Here is a 16,672-nt window from a genome sequence, read left to right on the forward strand (position 1 = left end):
TCAGTATGCAGAACAATTTAATAAGAGATTAAACACAGAGCTCTTTCACTGTGAGTGAAACAAAAAAATACAGTCTTAAAAAAATAAATATGGGTATTTCAAACTGCTGACTTGTTTTACACAGTATGTATGTCTGTGAAGGAGCATATGAATACCCTGGCTATGTGAAACCACTACCTGCTGTTATTTCTTTACAGAACATCCCCTGTCCTGCCCCTGCTGTAGCTTAGTGCCAATGATTCTTCAAATCAATATAAAAGAGTTCAGATTTCATTAGATACAATCATTGCTGTGCTGAGGTTGCTCTTCTCTGTAATTTGCACATCACAGTTACACAGTACAGTACAATGTTCTCACTCATTTATACCTCTGGCTTGTTCATAAGAAAACCACATGTATGGGTGTGGTGGGGAGAGATTCTCAGAGTTACAGGACCTCAGAACTTGCCCTGTTTTATCCAGAGGTCTTTATTAGCTGCACCAGCAGCTGCTGAGCAAAAAATAGTAAGAAGTCCTGAGACAACAGAATGTCAAAACCCCCACCCTCAAACAGACGTGCAGCATCTTCATTCTCATGACATCTTGAGTTGTGGGCGTTGATAATGTTAACTCTCAGTCTCATCACTCTTGGTCTTGTTCAGGTGATCAAAGCTTCTCTGAAGCATAGAAAGGGAGCTCTTCAGCTGTGGAGATACAACCCCCAGTCCCCCAAAAGGATATAAATTACGCTGCTGCAAGGATAAGATGTAAATGTTTTATTTTTACATTCAGAATAATTCCCTCCCACCCTTTCATATTAACAGTAGTTTGCACTAAATCATTTATATTACAGCTGCTAGGCAAGCACAGTACTCAGCATAGACTGTCATTTCTACGTAGATACAGAGCTGTCCTAAATTCTGTTACCCTGCTAGACTATGCTGCAGTAGCACTGGCTACATTGCAAGAAAGAAACCATCACATTGTCATTTTTAACATAGTTGCTGCACATGGCAAATACTGAAAGGAACATGGCAACAAGATGTGCCCTATAATAGAGGCATGATGCCTTCAGTGTGCTTTAAGGCACAAGGGTGAAGGCAGAAAACTGCCAGCACGCAGAAAGGGCCCAATATTATAGCAATTTAAAGTGTACCTTGACTTGCACAGGAAAAAAGTGGAGGGTGATTTTTTTTTAAAAAAAAAAATAGGAAATGTGAAATTCTCACTCAATATATTTCAATATTTAATTTTCTATGTTCTTTAAAAATACCATTTTAGCTATTTGGAATTAACTACTGTCAGAATGGTAGGAAGTTAGGAAAGAAGAGAGTCAGAGTCAGAAAGATAAGAAAAAAAAATATGGGGAATCTGCTTCTACTTTATGAGATTTCCATCACTCATTGATAGAGATACTTTTGTAACTGTGCTAGAAGTGGTTAATATCAGATCAGCAGCAATTTATGGGCAGGGTACACCTTTGAACAGGGAAGAACAAAAACTACCATTGTTTCATGTGATTTTCCTTGGGAGCGTGGGGAAAGGTTGATTAAGCAGCTGACGGGCAGGAGTAGCTTGGAGCTCCTCAACAGTTTCTGTACCTAAACAGACTCTTCTATCCCATTTCTATGATTTATAAATAATTAAGTTTAAAAGGTTAATAGGCTAAAAAGTAAAAAAATAAAATCAGTCAATTTTGCAATCTTTCATTTGCTAAGCCATGGCTTCTCAATCCAGCGGTCTGCACCCTCCTTGTTTTTATAGCTCGATGGAAGTGGGGCGGGTCCCCAAACTTTTTCCTGTTACAATATAGGGCCATAGTATGGAAAAGTTTGAAAACCACACAGGGCCGCCCAGAGGATTCAAGGGGCCTGGGGCAAAGTGGGGGAGCTGCGGCGCTTGTACAGACCCGGCGGCCGTCCGGGTCTTTGGCGGCATTTCAGCAGCAGGGGGCCCTTCAGTCACTCCGTGTTTTCGGGAGCACTGAAGGGCCCCCTGCCGCCGAAGACCCGGACTGCTGCCGGGCCAGGGCTCGCGGGGTCCCTGCGGGGCCCGAGGCAAATTGCCCCACTTGTCCCTCCCCTGAGCGGCCCTGAAACCACAACATTAAGCAACTGGAGGAGCCTGAAAAGGAGGAAGGACGAAAGGAATGATCCCACAAATATCTGCTCTCCCTCAAACACCCTCTAACAGATATTTTAAAAATGCGGAGTTTTTAATATAAATACTGAAATGGAGACAGAGCCAAATATCTGCACACTGATGCCACTGCAGGTGAAGCCAGCTCATCTTCACCTGTTGCCATCTTACATACACATAGAGCAAGAGGGATGACCAAATAAAAGCCTTTGGCACCCTGCACAAAAAAAATCCTCAGAGGAAATTGAGCAATTGCCCAGTGCTCTCAGAAATAAGAGAATGGAGCCATTCAAAAGCAATCTTATCTTAACTTTTCCTGGGTTCACAAATGCGCCAAAGCCACCTCATAACCAACATCAAAGGTATTTGATAGATGTAAAAGGATCAGCATGGACACTTGCTCTTTGTCCATTGCAAAGGGGAGATCACAGAATAGTAGAAACGTAGGACTGGAAGGGACCTTGAGAGATCATCAAGTCCATTCCCCTGCTCTGAGCTAAGACCAGATAAACCTAGACCACATCACTGACAGATGCTGTTCCAACCTGTTCTTAAAACCTCCAATGATGGGGATTCCACAACCTCCCTTGGAAGCCTACTATAGAGCTTAACTACCCTTTATAGTTTGAAAGCTTTCCCCAATATCTAACCAAAATTTCCCTTGCTGCAGGTTAGGTCCATTACTTCTTGCCCAACCTTCAGTGGATATGGAGAACAACTGATTCCTGTCCTCTTTATAATAGCCCATAGCATATTTGAAGACTGTTATAAGGTCCCCCTTTTGGGTTTCTTTTTTCAAGACTAAAACAAAACAAAAAACTAAGCATATTTAACCTTTCCTAGTAGATCATGTGTTCTAAACTTTTTATCATTTTTGTTGCTTCCTCTGGACTCTTTCCAATTTGTCCACATCTTTCTTAAAGTGTGGCACCCAGAATTGGACAGAGTACTCCAGCTGAGGCCTCACCAGTAGAGCAGAACAATTACCTCCTGTGTTTTACACACAACTCCTGTTTCTACACCTCAGAATTATATTAGCCTTTTTCACAACTGTATCTGAGGTCCTGTCCACACTGTGGCTTGTAACAGTGTTTGAAACCATTCCCAAACAAGCTTATAGCCAACAGCCTCGTTTATGATAATCTACCAGCAAGACCAATGCAGTCTCTCTACTATATTCAAGCTTAAAATGAAACTGACAATGGTCAAGGAAATCTGTGGTCTCCAGATAACACCAGAGCTGCCTCACCACAACTTTCACCAAAACAAGGGAGCAAAGTTAGAAACAAAGATGTCATTGGAAAGGATTATCCAGATCAAGAGGGGGGTTCTTAAGTGTCGGTCTAAATCACCAGTTTGTGAGATGCTGGTGCCTTTCCTGCCTGATGGTCTCCCACCAACAAGTGGACCAAATATTCTTCCACTAGGATTTGTAGTTCAACACCCCTGTGGCATCCTAGAACTTCACTGAGCAAGACAGGCTGAGTTTCAGCCTGAGAAGACTTCTTGTTTGTCTCCACTCCTGCATTGATTGCTCTCGGAAAGGCAGCCAATCCAATCTGAATCCAATTATCTTGAGGTAGCCAGATAACCCCTCACAACATGACATTTTCCACTGTGTATCCAAGTCCACTCTTCTTACAACCAACTTTCATTTGGAAACAACTTGAAATCCAGTGGCTGTATGATGCTTCCTGCCAGGACTTTATCGCTAGGCCATACTAGGATAGAAGCAAACTCAAATCTACCTGCCTACGTTCCCTTTTTAAGCATTTTAGTATGATATGCCTCAAGCGCCTGGATTCCCGGAGTTATCTATGCTGGCAGATATGATTTCTGCCTTAGCTCAGGGTGATCCAAGGAAGCAGAATTATACATTATGGGAGAAAAAAATTTAAAGGAAAATTTAGACAATGAAATTTTGCCATTTGTTAGATCTACCAGGCTGTGGAACAGTCTCCTAAGAATAGCGTTGAAGCCCAGTCATAGGAAGCTGAACTAAGCAAATCAATGGGGCACGTTCTCTAGGGAAGAATCCACCACTGGCAGGAGGAGGGACTACATTATTCAATAGGTGTGCTCTGCTTCCAATTTTTATGATTCTTCAAAGTGCAATGAATATATCAAATCAATGTTTTTTTTCCTATTTCTTCTTCTGCTTGGCCAGTGCTCTAGGCAAACAGAAATACAGAGTGCTCAGGAAACAGTCAATGTGTATAGAAAGACAAATGAAGCCCGGCAAAAGAAAAGGAGCAAAGCCTGAAAAGGTTGCCACTTTCTTTACACACCCTGCTGCAGCTTTATTCTTCCTGAAGACAGGCAGCCACAGACCGGCTCATTTATTTCACAGAGCAAGACACTTTTTAAAGGGGATTTTAAAACTTTTGAAAAATGACCTCTATGTTTTGTTTCCTCACTGCTACCTCAGAAGCAACAAAAGCATGTGTGGGGAGGAAGCCTACCTGTTCAAGCATTGCAATAGAGTCTTGCAGCACTCCCTTCACCTGCTGAACCTGTTCCTTGTCACGCTGAGGGATATCCTCTCTGGACACCATGTCTGGGGCTAAGCTGAAAAGGGAACATGATGAGAAACATCAATACCATGGAATAAATATCTGTATATCCATACCCAGCAAGCACTGGTCTCTACCTGCACTCATCAGCACTTTTCAAGCCAGGACCACATTAAGACTGTGTACAGTTACATTTGAAACTATGTTACCTCTTTCTTAGAGATGTTGCCTTAGTGTCCAGTGTATACAATTGCACTAAGAGGGAACATGCATGTAATTAAACTGAATTCCTCAGGCTTCTAAACAGGAGTAAATTCCTCCATATGAAGGAAAGTTGAAGTGATCTAGTTCTTCTACCAATCTTATATTGCAAAGGTCTGTCCTAGCACAAAATTAGCAGGATTGTCATTCTCTGTCCCTGCTAAAGATTAGGTTAGATTTTGAAACTCTGTCTTTCACTGCTATGTCCAACAGAGGTGAAGCAAGACCGGTGTCAAGGTCTGCATTAAACAAATGGAAGAGGGGTAGCTAAAGGCATCATAAAGTCATGAACATATCAGCCCTCCCAATAAAATCCTTTAAATATAGAGATACCAGTTTCCAAATTGTCTCCTCCAAGTCAGATACACAAACCTGGTTCTTGAGAATCTCAAGTCCGTTTGCAAACATTGTAATGCATTTAATTGGATAACGTGAACAGTGTTTGAAGATGTAAAGCACAACAGAACTGCTAAGTGTTAAATTACATCACATTCCAAAACTGGTCACTTCATCCTTTTAAAAAGTGAGCGGGACATGAACTTTGAGACATTTGTACCTTGCAGGGATCAGCAGAAAGGAGGAGGCTGTAATTAAGTGTAGATCTCCATGAGACAAGATGGAGAAATACAGCAGGGTAGACTGTGCAGAAAGGGGCAGGCTAATCCTAAAATGTCTTGGAGAGGGAGAAAGCCAGTGGTGCAATGTGAAGCCATTTGCTGGACAGCAGTGTCAACTGTAAAATGGCTACAGGTCACAAAAGTATTTAAAGATTTGCCTCCTGAAATTTGCTTGTTATGAGTCCAGTCCAAGTTATCAGGTTCTTATATCTGGATGAAGACGAGGAAGAATTCAGTCAGAAATTCACTCACTTTAAAGACTTCTCATCCTGAAGGTGGACCCGGTAAAATGACTGAGCTGCACGCTCTATCTTTGATAGTTTAAGGAAGAGAGTCACATTCAGCAAAACCAAGAGCAGCAAACTGTATAAAGAAAATCAGACTGGTTTAATCATTGCTTATAATTTTGCTTCTGCAGCATTACTAGGGCCATGATGGCCAGAATGAGTAATGTTCTATCCTCTCTGAACAAACCCTCAGGAAAGAACCTGAGAAAGCAACATGAGGGAATTTGAAGTATCAAGAGTATCTGAGTGGGATATATTAGGCTGTGAAATAGTCTTTCAAAGGAAGTGGTGGAAGTCTCATCCTTTGACATTTTTAAGACTACAGTGGATGAATACTAGAAAATGTAGCGTACGAACAATCATGAATTAGCAGCAGCAGCAGACTAGTTCAACCACTCAGCTTTTTCATTCTACATACCACGCAGTAATTGAGCTCCTCCCCTGGAGTCTTCCTCCCATTCCCCTGGCTGCTGGGATCGCAGGGTGACCACCCTAATCCCTTGCCCCTAAGGCCAGCCCTGATTAGGACCCCACCCCACTGTGCTAGTGCCATGTAAACACAAAGAAATAGAGAGTCCCCTTACAATCTAAGAATGATGAGCAACAAAGGGTTTTACTCTGAAGACTACTAAAGACGACTCCACTAGTGGCCCATATACCATAGGCTTGAGAAGCACTGGACTGCATGAATAGCCTTTTCCTGCTTCCATATAGGTGTAAATAAAATTAGCTCTCAGACATCAGTCAAATTGTGGTTTAACATCAGTGAGTACTTACAAGATGCTCATTACCACAATGATGGCTGTGGTCTTCCTTGCAGCATCCCTTTTCCTTCCTGTAGGGCATGGAAAAGATCAGGTTAGAAATGCTCAACATTAACTCTCATAAATAGGAGTCTACAATGCACAACAAGTGGTGGATTAGATGGCAGCCCCAATGGACAGACACACCAGCTGTGTACAGTTTGGGATGCCCATTTATGCACATAACAGAAACTATTTCTCTATCCATCCCAATGGAGGAATCAGCTGGAGAATCAAGTTTACATGTCCATCTCTTATGCTAATGCAAAGCAGTGCTGTGAAGTATGTTCCTGAGTTAGGCCTGTTCTACACTTAAAACTTAGATTGACCGAGCTATGTTGCTCAGGAGTGTGAAAAATTCATGCCCCTCAGAAACATATAGTTACGCTACACTAAACCTTGGTGCAGACACTGCTAGGTCGGCACAAGAATTTTTCCATCGACCTAGCTACTGCCTCTTGAGTGGGTGGATTTACTAGAATGACAGAAAAAACCCTTCTGTAACTGTAGCAAGTGTCTACTCTACAGCAGCACAGCTGCAGCTTGGCTGTGTAGACATACCCTTAGACAAAGCAGCTCCCAGTGGGTACTCACTTCCACATGCCTACCCGATCACATTGCCAATGCCACACACCAATAACCATTCCAGTTTCTTTTCTTGTCTATCGCACCAAAAATCAACCTGGTTTCAGTAATTATCATCCTGCAGAAAACACTAAATTCAACTGAGTGCAAAACCGCTCCCCGTTGGACACCTTTGGGAATCTGATATTGGCATACGGCAGGATGAAGTGTACATTTCCTCTCAAACTGAAAGAATGTCACCCACCACCACTGACTGGTTAACCTAGAATTGTGTAAGTTACCTGATCTTCTACAATAGTTCCGAACATTGAGATTTCCTGGCCTGGCAAAGGGACATACATTCAGGCTGCCACATGCAAGGAGACAAAAGTACTTGCCTGGAAAGCTGGAGCAGTGGTGGCAGATTAGGAATGTGGGAATTAACACAATTACATATGCTATTAACCCAAGCTCACTCTGGTATTCTCAAGGGCTTTTTTTCCTGGTTTGAAGTCTGTGTTCTCAGTTCAGTGGTTACAATTTAAGTTGTTTCATATAAGTCAGAGTTCTCTGGCACTCAGTGCACAAATGTTCCTCTTCTCTTTCAAAGTAGTTACTGTACACCATGACTGATTACAAGTCAATCTGTCATGTCTAGTGGCAGGAAGGGGCAACAGTGCTAGATCAGCTTCGGTGCCCAGAAACGACGGAAGCAGCCAGGAGATTGAAAAAGAAGTCAATTAATTAAAAATACAAAACAACAAAAAGATTTAGGATGATGAGTCCAGAGGGCAACTGTAATATTGGAACCATTTCAAGGACTGCATTCAATTACCTGTGTAGTTAAAGTCCAAAAATTAAATGCTCTGGGATTTTGTGCAAGTTCTTAAAATCAGGTTGCATTGCTCTTCCTGTGCAAGCTTTGTGCTGGGTTTAGAGTTACCTTGGAGCAGAATACATTATAGATTGCACTTGAGTTCAGCAGATGCTTGTCACTGCAAAGAGGATCAGACATGCTCCAGATCCTGTATAGCCAAGCTTTAGTAATATAAAATAAACATTAACTATTAATCCAGCTGTCTTTACCTAACTGGGTCTAACCAATACACATCGTGGCATCACATTTGTTCTGTCTTATTAATTAAACACCCTCTCTAACACACACGTTTGGACAAGCAGCTGAAATAGAAAAGATGCTGCTATACCCACCTACTATGTTGCCCTGGGCCTCTAGTCCCATGTCCCCAGAAGAGTGCTGTGAAGAACGCTTAGGAAGCAGCTCTGCCACATTCCGGTGTAAATTCCGTCGTCGTCTTCTTAGGGCAATAAGTTTCCCAGGATCTTCTATAGATTGGTTTATTGCATATTCTTCCACTAGCAGATCTGATTCTACAGTTGAAAATAAGTATTTATTTTTCCCTTCGCTTTTCAAATGGAAAGTTCACATTATCTGGCTATGATAGAGACAATACTAGGCAAGGCACACAAATCAATAGAGGCTGTTGTCTTCTAGAAAATATATATGATACATAAGAGATTCCTTAAACTGTGTACCATCGACTTGTACTAACATCATTACACTCGATACTTTACAGGTATGAAATATATACTTTTCCAGCACAGTACAGCTTAATGTATTTGCTAAGCATTGTTGCTTTCTTTCTCATAGTTACAACCAAGGAAGCACGTTGATTTAAATGGGAAATCAAATTAATGGATTTTTTTTTTGTATCCTCACACCTCCTTCTTGGGAGCTGACCCCCATCCCCAGGGCACAAGACTATTGATTGCTAAGAGGAAAATTTTTGTAGGAGCCCTTTGATAACATACTGGAAGCACATACTGCTAACTCTGGGGTGCCACTGTATTATTGACCTAGGGGATCCTTTGACTTGAAGGAGACACAAAGAGAATCTCACACTTTGTACATTTATTTCTAGGAGAATCAGTTTCATGACCACTAAAATTTACCAGATCCAGCCACAAAAAAGATTTCACCCTGTTACTACAAAAAGTAAATCCTCACCAAGTTGTTTGAAATTCTCCTCTATCCCGCTCCAAGTGTTCTTCTCAATTAGAGACTTGATGAGGCCCCATGGCTGCTTTTTGTATTTCACATCTGTGGAAAGCCTGCAACAGCACAGAATGGAATGGTAAAGTGAATGATAAATGGTAAAGTTAGTGGCTGTCTATAATCCAAAACAGTCACTATTATAAATAGGTAAGACATTGTCAGTTGGCAGCACTCACGCTGAAAAGGTAGGGATTAGACATGGGTAAAGAAAAACTGTAAACTGCCTTGCAGCCAGAGCTCTGTGGGAACCTGAATTTCCATTTCACAGGACATTCCACAATTTCAAAATTTGCTTTAGTTCCCAATCGGAATTTGTAATGTTTCATTTCGACTTTGACTTTTTTAATATACACCTCTACCCCGCTATAATGCGACCCGATATAACAAGGGTTCACGTATAGCGCGGTAGCAGCGGGGCTCTGGCGGTGCTTTAAAGGGTCCGGGGCTCCAGCTGCTGCGGGGAGCCCCGGGCCCTTTAAATCACCACTGGAGCCCTGCCGCCCCTACCCCGGTGCCGTGGCAGCGGGGGCGATTTAAAGGGCCTGGGGCTCCCCGCAGCGGAGCCTGGAGCTCTTTAAATGACCACGGGAGCCCTGCCGCCCCTACCCTGATATAACGGGGTTTCAGCTATAACGCGGTAGGGATTTTTGGCTCCCCACGGGGAGAGGTGTAATTTAAAATAAATTTCAAAACAAAAAAAAAGTTAAAATGTTCCTTTCTGAAAATGTCAAAATGGAATGTTTTTGACCATATCAAAATGCTTTTTTCTCCCCCAATTGTTTTAAACAGACTTTTGTTGAAATTAACACGTTCCCTTGGGAAGTTTCTGGTTTGATGAAACAGAAACAGAAGAAACTTTATCAGAAACTTTTCTACCAGCTCTAATTATAGCTCAGTGTTACAAATGGTGTTACATGCTGTATTTGCTATCGTCCAACACATACGCTCTACATGCATTGCTTGTATATCCCTCTCCCCTTGAGATGTTATGATCACCATATATCTGTATAAAGAGGACCAGAGGAGTCTCCCTTCAGAGCCAGTCAATGCTGCTTCGTAGGCCAGGTTTACACTACAGACCTATATCAATATAATTGTATTGCTCAGGAGTGGGAAAAATCCACTCCCCTGAGTGATGTAGTTATACCGACCTAACCCCTTGTATAGACAGCATATGTTGATGGGAGAGCTTCTCCCAGACATAGCTACTGCCTCTCAGGGTGGTGAATTAACTATGCTAACAGAAGAAGCTCTCCTGTTCGTGTACTAGTGTCTTCACTAAAGTGCTGCAGTTGCGCTGCTGTAGCACTGTACATGAAGCAAGTCCTTACATTAGCTAGAAAGATTGCTCAAGGCATTCAGTTTTCCCCAGGCAGAGAGTTCACCTGTTTCCCTTCATATCCCAGCCTAAAATCATACCCAGGTTTCCCACACAGCAGTGTTGAGCATTAACTGCTACTAAACCTATTCTCTTACACAGTGTGCTTCAGCTCCAAAAATTGACTGTAAAAATGGTATTAGGAGGGTTCATGTTCATTATCTCTCAGTGTTTTTCACATCAAATGTGCTCAGTTTACAAGATGATTTTCATGACACCCAAGTCTGCAAAGTCAGCTTGGGATCTGAGATTCAAGCTGGTTTCTCTTTCTCTTGAGCACCATCACCACTAGTAGAGGTGGTGCGCCAAATTCCACTTTCACTTACACCTGGGCAATTTAATAGCTTCAAGTTATGCCTTTGGCAATGACAACTGTGCAAGAGCACGCACAGGTGTAATTTGTTGGTACTTGGTAAACAATTTCATGTAGCGTTCCGAAGGAGGAGTACAACCCAGTTCATTCTCTTGAAGTTATGTTGGCTGTGCAGGTCACAAGAGTAAAACCTTATTTTTGTCACTAAAAGCCACCAAAGCTGACTAATACTTGCAGGAAACACATACAATGAATAAGAAGGGGCCATTTTTACATATTTCTCACAATGGAACCACACTTCAAGGGAAGAAATTTGTGCAAAGAAATTCAACTTTTCCATGATGTAGGCACCTCTTTTAGTAAACACACCTCAGTGCATACAACATGGCTCTCCTGCCCCACCTGCTGCACACCACTCTGGCTCACCGTAATCTGCATTTCTGATTGGATGTGCGGGTGATGAAGTATCTGTTCACAGTGTAGAAGTAATCATGGTATGGGACATCATGTGTCAGCACCTCTGCGTCTACCCGGTAAGACTGACCTTTCTGGCTCAGTTTATTCAGGATCTACCCATAAAAAAAAGAAGGGGGAAAAAGACATTTTAAGTACACAGTCTCAGTTCTCTTTCCTTCAGTCTTTGGGTTCATCATGCCAGCAAAACTACCACCTAAAAGCTACTGGCAGTAGGGAAAGAATCTGAAAGAGTTTGAGAAAATGAGACAGGTGGAGAACTCATGATGGTCACAGATAGGGGTCGGGGCTTGGCAACCACTGTCCTTCCCACATTGCCAAATGGGAGAAGGCTCCTAGTTAGCTCCCAGCAGGACAGGATGGTTTTGGTATGAAAGAGGAGGAGAACCACTGGTCTAGAACTCTCAGCATGGGCCTGGGGGCCAGAAACTCCTGAGTTCTAGTCCTGGCTCTGCCTCTATCTCACTGTGTGACCTTTGAATAGTCATTTCACTTGACTGTGTCTTAGTTTCCTTGTCTACAAAATAAGGCTCACACTTACTCCCGCAAGGACTGTGGGGAAGAAGTGAGGTTTACGAACCTCTGTGAAGATGAAACGCACTACGTAAGTGTTTATTAAAGATGAGGAGGGCAGCTGACCATCATCACGAATGACACATTTAACTGCTGAGCCACATTCAAACTCCTAAACTCTGCTGTGTGGTCATCACTGTAGCAGATACTGAAGTGAGAGTTTCTCTTATTTTGGCACACATTGTGAATGCACACAGTACCTGCTTTTCTGTTGCAGTTGTGTACTTCCCAGCGAGCGGATTGTTAATCATTATAGTGTAGGTGAGGGTCCTCAACTGATTGCCACTGCCGTCCATATTCCAAGGGGTCGATACAGCATCTAGTCACAAAATGTATAATTATTAATGTCCAACAATTTACAGGGAGCGGTTTCAATCCTTAACTTGGTTGAAAGTGGTTTCACAGTGAACAGGTTAAAGGTCTGCTCCTCTCCTTCGTGAGTTCCTGTATGTTTACTATGTAACGCAATGTAGAATCAGCTCATGTTACTCACTGAGGGATGCCAGAGAGCCTGATTCTCCCTTGCCTTGCACATCTTGTGTCATCATTCACACCTGTGAAATGTCACATCCGAAGAAGTGGGCTGTAGTCCACGAAAGCTTATGCTCTAATAAATTTGTTAGTCTCTAAGGTGCCACAAGTACTCCTGTTCTTCCTTTTGCGGATACAGACTAACACGGCTGTTACTCTGAAACCTGTTAAATGTCAGTGACTGCAAAACACCATCACTCTGATTGGAGACCATTTCACACCAACTCTGAATAGGTGTGAACAAGAACACAAAGGTAAGGAAATGGAGAATGGGGCCTGAGTGTTTAGAGGTCAGAATTCGGAAGTGTGTTGGAGGAGGAGGAGGGAATACCTCCACACACACACGGTCTTGTCACTTTCTGCTTGTAACTCCTTTCTTGCTTTTGGACATAGGAGTTTTCCAGTGGAAAGGCCAGCCTGGAACCAATCCAGATGGTTGGTAATTTACAAGAATAGGGAAAAGTGACAGAAACACTGACCAGTATTTCTGGACTCTCATGTCTGCTAGATGCTAGAAGAGCAGAATAGACCATGGGAAAAATTAAAGAAAGGCTTTAAATGAAAAGCTACACTGTGTTCCATCTGCCTAGGATGGAGGTTATAAAGTTCATTAGCATTAATGAGATAGCTCTTGCTGATTTGCCTTAAAATCTGACACTGAACAAATATTACTCTCTTTTGGACTTTATCTTCTGTTTCTATGATCTCAATAAATAAAATTTACTTGCCCAGAAAATTAAAGCCTGTGAGTGTTAATTTAGGAGGATGCAATGATTTATTCTACGTGCAAACTGTATGAACTTTACTATTACTTGAATATAACATGATTTAAAAAAAAAAAAAACTATTGAGCCAATACCCTAATCAATAAAGCAGAGACTTTAAATAATTTAATATGTGATTGATTTTAATGTTGTAACATTAATATGTACTGTGAAGGTTCTACTCTGAAAAGTGAATGTAAAGAGGATATTGTTTCTGTGTTCATTGTCTCAATAACTCCAGAACAAGCACACTCATTTTATAAATAAAAAATTTTTTTCTGACAGTCCTGAACACACACCCTCCTATCTAAAAGTCAAGCTCATTTTTTTTGACTCTTGTATAAGAATTATTATTTTACAGCACCAAAAATATGCTAGACAAAGTGCAGCACAGATAGAAAGATATGGTCCTTGCTCCAAAGAAATTAAGATTTGATATTATCTAGGACATAATGAGTGGAGTTAAAACAATAAAGAGGGTGTGGGGTGAGGACACACATAGGTTACAGTGATAAAATCCATGAGGTTAATCAATCTAATCTTGTACACACCTTGGTAGTTCAGTTAGATTTCTTTTCATTTTGAAGAAGAAAGATTTTGTAAAAAAGATCCTGCCATTATTACTCCTGGCCAACCCTATTACCGTCACATTCGTCCCTCAGTTACGCTTGTGCTAGCTGTTGTCAGTGAGGTAGTATAGATGTAACTGATTAGTCCTGTCACTGGAACATAGCTAGCAATTCTGATGCTGATGTAGTAGGTAGAAGAGACTCCAGCTCATTGTCCTAGAGCTGAACTTGGCAAAAAGAAGTAAAAGTGTAAACACTTATTACTTCGTCAGAGCTTTGAGTCTTAACACACACAGGGAGAAGGAAAGGGCCAGGTTTACGTAGTCCTTTTCAAAGTAGAACCTTATATTTAAAAGCAGGTTTAATTCCCCCTTTATGGGCAGAATCTGTTGAGCTTTGGTTATTCATCTCCGACTACATTAACACTTCTCTCACCAAGATTGAGAATGTAATTTTTTCTAGCATAAATCTTTACATGAATTGAAAGGGGAAACTATATTACCTACTATATTCCTGGTGTTGAGAAATCTCTGCATGAAATGGGAATTGGTGAAAAGCATTTCAAACATCTTGTCTGCGCTGATATTGAAAACTCTATTAATAAAGAGTCTCCCGTGCAGGTCATTCTCAGGGACAGTCTCCTTGGCTGATAAGGAAATGGAGAGGAACAGGTTAAGGAAATGGATGGGACCCATCATCTGCCCACAGTAAAAAAGACATTTTAATGCTTGATCCTCTGTTGTGGCTCAACCAATAACCAAACATTAATCCACACTTCTCTTCCACTCCCACAATCCTAACAGCACAGTATTTACCAATATGAGACAGCTCAGAGCTGGTCTTTCAACCAATCCCTTCCACTATCCTTTCACCAGTACTTTTCCATGTAGAAAGCCTCAGTTGGTGACAATCAGTCCCTTTCAATAGCATCACTTACTCCTTCAATAACATGGTCCCTGTCAGGTTAAAAATCTTTCTTAAATGCGTTACCAGCCCTCCTAGACCCATCTGAGGGGATTAGAATAGAAGGAATACTATGTTATTGATTTACTTGTCACTATTTACTCTAGGCCAGCTGTTTGCATTGTATACATCACTCAATCTGGACAATGTAGTCAGGGTGGTTTTCTAGTCCAGTTGGTTTTCAGCTTGCCATACTCTTGCAGGATGCTACAATGTTTGCTGTGTAAGTGCTGCAGGAAACTACTTGTAAAACATATTTCATTGGCTTTTTTTTTTTTTTTTAATTTGGAAAAAAATATTGCCCCTAACAAAAAATACCTTCCTCACCTACCATGTGTGTCTGTATGAAGGGCATATGCTCCCACCCTGTAATCCTGGGTCGGGCACTGGTACCTGCCCTACCCTCATCCCCCATTAACACAGAGCTGTGAGGAGATGCTTTCTCCTGCTCCCACATCCACTGTCCTGCTGTCTCTATGGAGCCCCAGTGCTGCTCCACTGCGGAGTTTCATTCTTTAGCTACTGGGCTACTTGCTTTTGCCTTCACTCTCTGCTACCAGGCAGGAATGAGTTTTTGAGGTTTCAGATATGATAGTGGGGGGGGGGGGAAAGATGGTTTAAAGGGAGATTGGTGTCCTTGGCAGCTCATAATCTATTCTCTACCTCCCCTCCCCCATGCCCTCCCCCTGAGAATGCTTTCAGCCAGCTAGTATTCTAGTCCTGTATCTGTCCTATTCAAAACTTCCAGTTGTGATACGCAGACAAGTGACCCAAACAAAAATCACCTTTATGATACCATCACATTTGCATTTCTGGGGTCCCAAATTCAAAGTTGAATGCCCTATTTACATCCTAAACAGGAGACTAAAATAAGGTTTACATAAACACATGCACTTCTCTTCCTGTGATATGTTCTGATTACAAAATATGCTTTTCCAGTTGTAAGTACAGGGTAGACCAGAAGATCAAGATCATGTTTACAGAGATGCCCATTTAGCCAACCAATTCTGTAAAGCGATTACTCACTATGGTAAGAATTTTTCTGCACTGGAATACATTACAAGGAGCCAGGACGTCAGGGAGTGTTTACAGCCTACACAGTGACATTTTTCAGTGTTTACTCTGGGTAGAATTCCACGTAAATGCCATCAGAGCCCGGACTCTGGGTGAGCTTTACATTTATCATGTTAGCTTATACAGCTTTAACATCTAACTCTAACCCGCTTCTTGCCTTTTGTACTGCCTATTTACCGTCCTCATAGAGAGAGAGCAAGCTTTATACAGTTTGGTATAAACATCCATTTTGAACAACCGGGTGCCAGCTGATCTACAGGGAGTCAGATACTTTATTTTAACATCTCCCAGAAAAAAAACCTACCTAAAATTTGTTGGTTTGTCTGGGTCTATTCACACAGCAGTGGGGGAGAAACACTTTTACATGTGATTATACAAACCCAGTAACTTTGTCAGAGATTTGGGGGCAGAAACAGTACCTTTAACTCACTAACTCTCTCTCTCTCTCTCTCTCTCTTTCTCTCACACACAGATAGATAGATCGAGACTATATTTATTAAAGGGACACTGTCAATGTAAAATGCTGGTTAGCGGTGATTAATTAAGGATGATATAGACCATTTGAGGATTCCTAACCAGCATAAGTAATATGAGTTGTTATGCACCAACAAATTTTAGGTAGGTTTTTTTTCTGCTCTTCCAGTCCTGGGCATGTCCTGTGCTGGACCATGTAGTGATAATTTGTCATAAGCACATACCCCCTATGTGGGCACCAAACTCATTTTACTAACATCCTGGATCAGGCTTTGAAATAAAGATTCTACAAGTGAAAAGTTAGTTTGCTAGCCTAATGTATC

At 41.7% G+C, this 16,672-nt stretch overlaps 1 protein-coding gene across 7 annotated transcripts in view; it reads right to left on the minus strand.

The window, feature by feature from the left end:
- GRAMD1C (GRAM domain containing 1C) overlaps nucleotides 1-16,672 on the minus strand; it is a 76,957-nt gene continuing 60,285 nt past the window's right edge. For all 7 annotated transcript variants that reach the window (XM_034789183.1, XM_034789210.1, XM_034789193.1 and 4 more), the window contains 9 exons: nucleotides 14,341-14,484; nucleotides 12,175-12,293; nucleotides 11,354-11,496; nucleotides 9,189-9,292; nucleotides 8,372-8,551; nucleotides 6,573-6,630; nucleotides 5,761-5,871; nucleotides 4,580-4,685; nucleotides 1-682 (listed from right to left, as the gene is read on the minus strand). In XM_034789183.1, coding sequence (XP_034645074.1) covers nucleotides 605-682; nucleotides 4,580-4,685; nucleotides 5,761-5,871; nucleotides 6,573-6,630; nucleotides 8,372-8,551; nucleotides 9,189-9,292; nucleotides 11,354-11,496; nucleotides 12,175-12,293; nucleotides 14,341-14,484 — 1,043 coding nt within the window. In that variant the 3' untranslated portion in view covers nucleotides 1-604. The remainder of the gene's footprint in view (nucleotides 683-4,579; nucleotides 4,686-5,760; nucleotides 5,872-6,572; nucleotides 6,631-8,371; nucleotides 8,552-9,188; nucleotides 9,293-11,353; nucleotides 11,497-12,174; nucleotides 12,294-14,340; nucleotides 14,485-16,672) is intronic.

This window comes from Trachemys scripta, chromosome 1 (genome assembly GCF_013100865.1).
Source record: "Trachemys scripta elegans isolate TJP31775 chromosome 1, CAS_Tse_1.0, whole genome shotgun sequence".
NCBI classification, from domain to species: Eukaryota; Metazoa; Chordata; order Testudines; family Emydidae; genus Trachemys; species Trachemys scripta.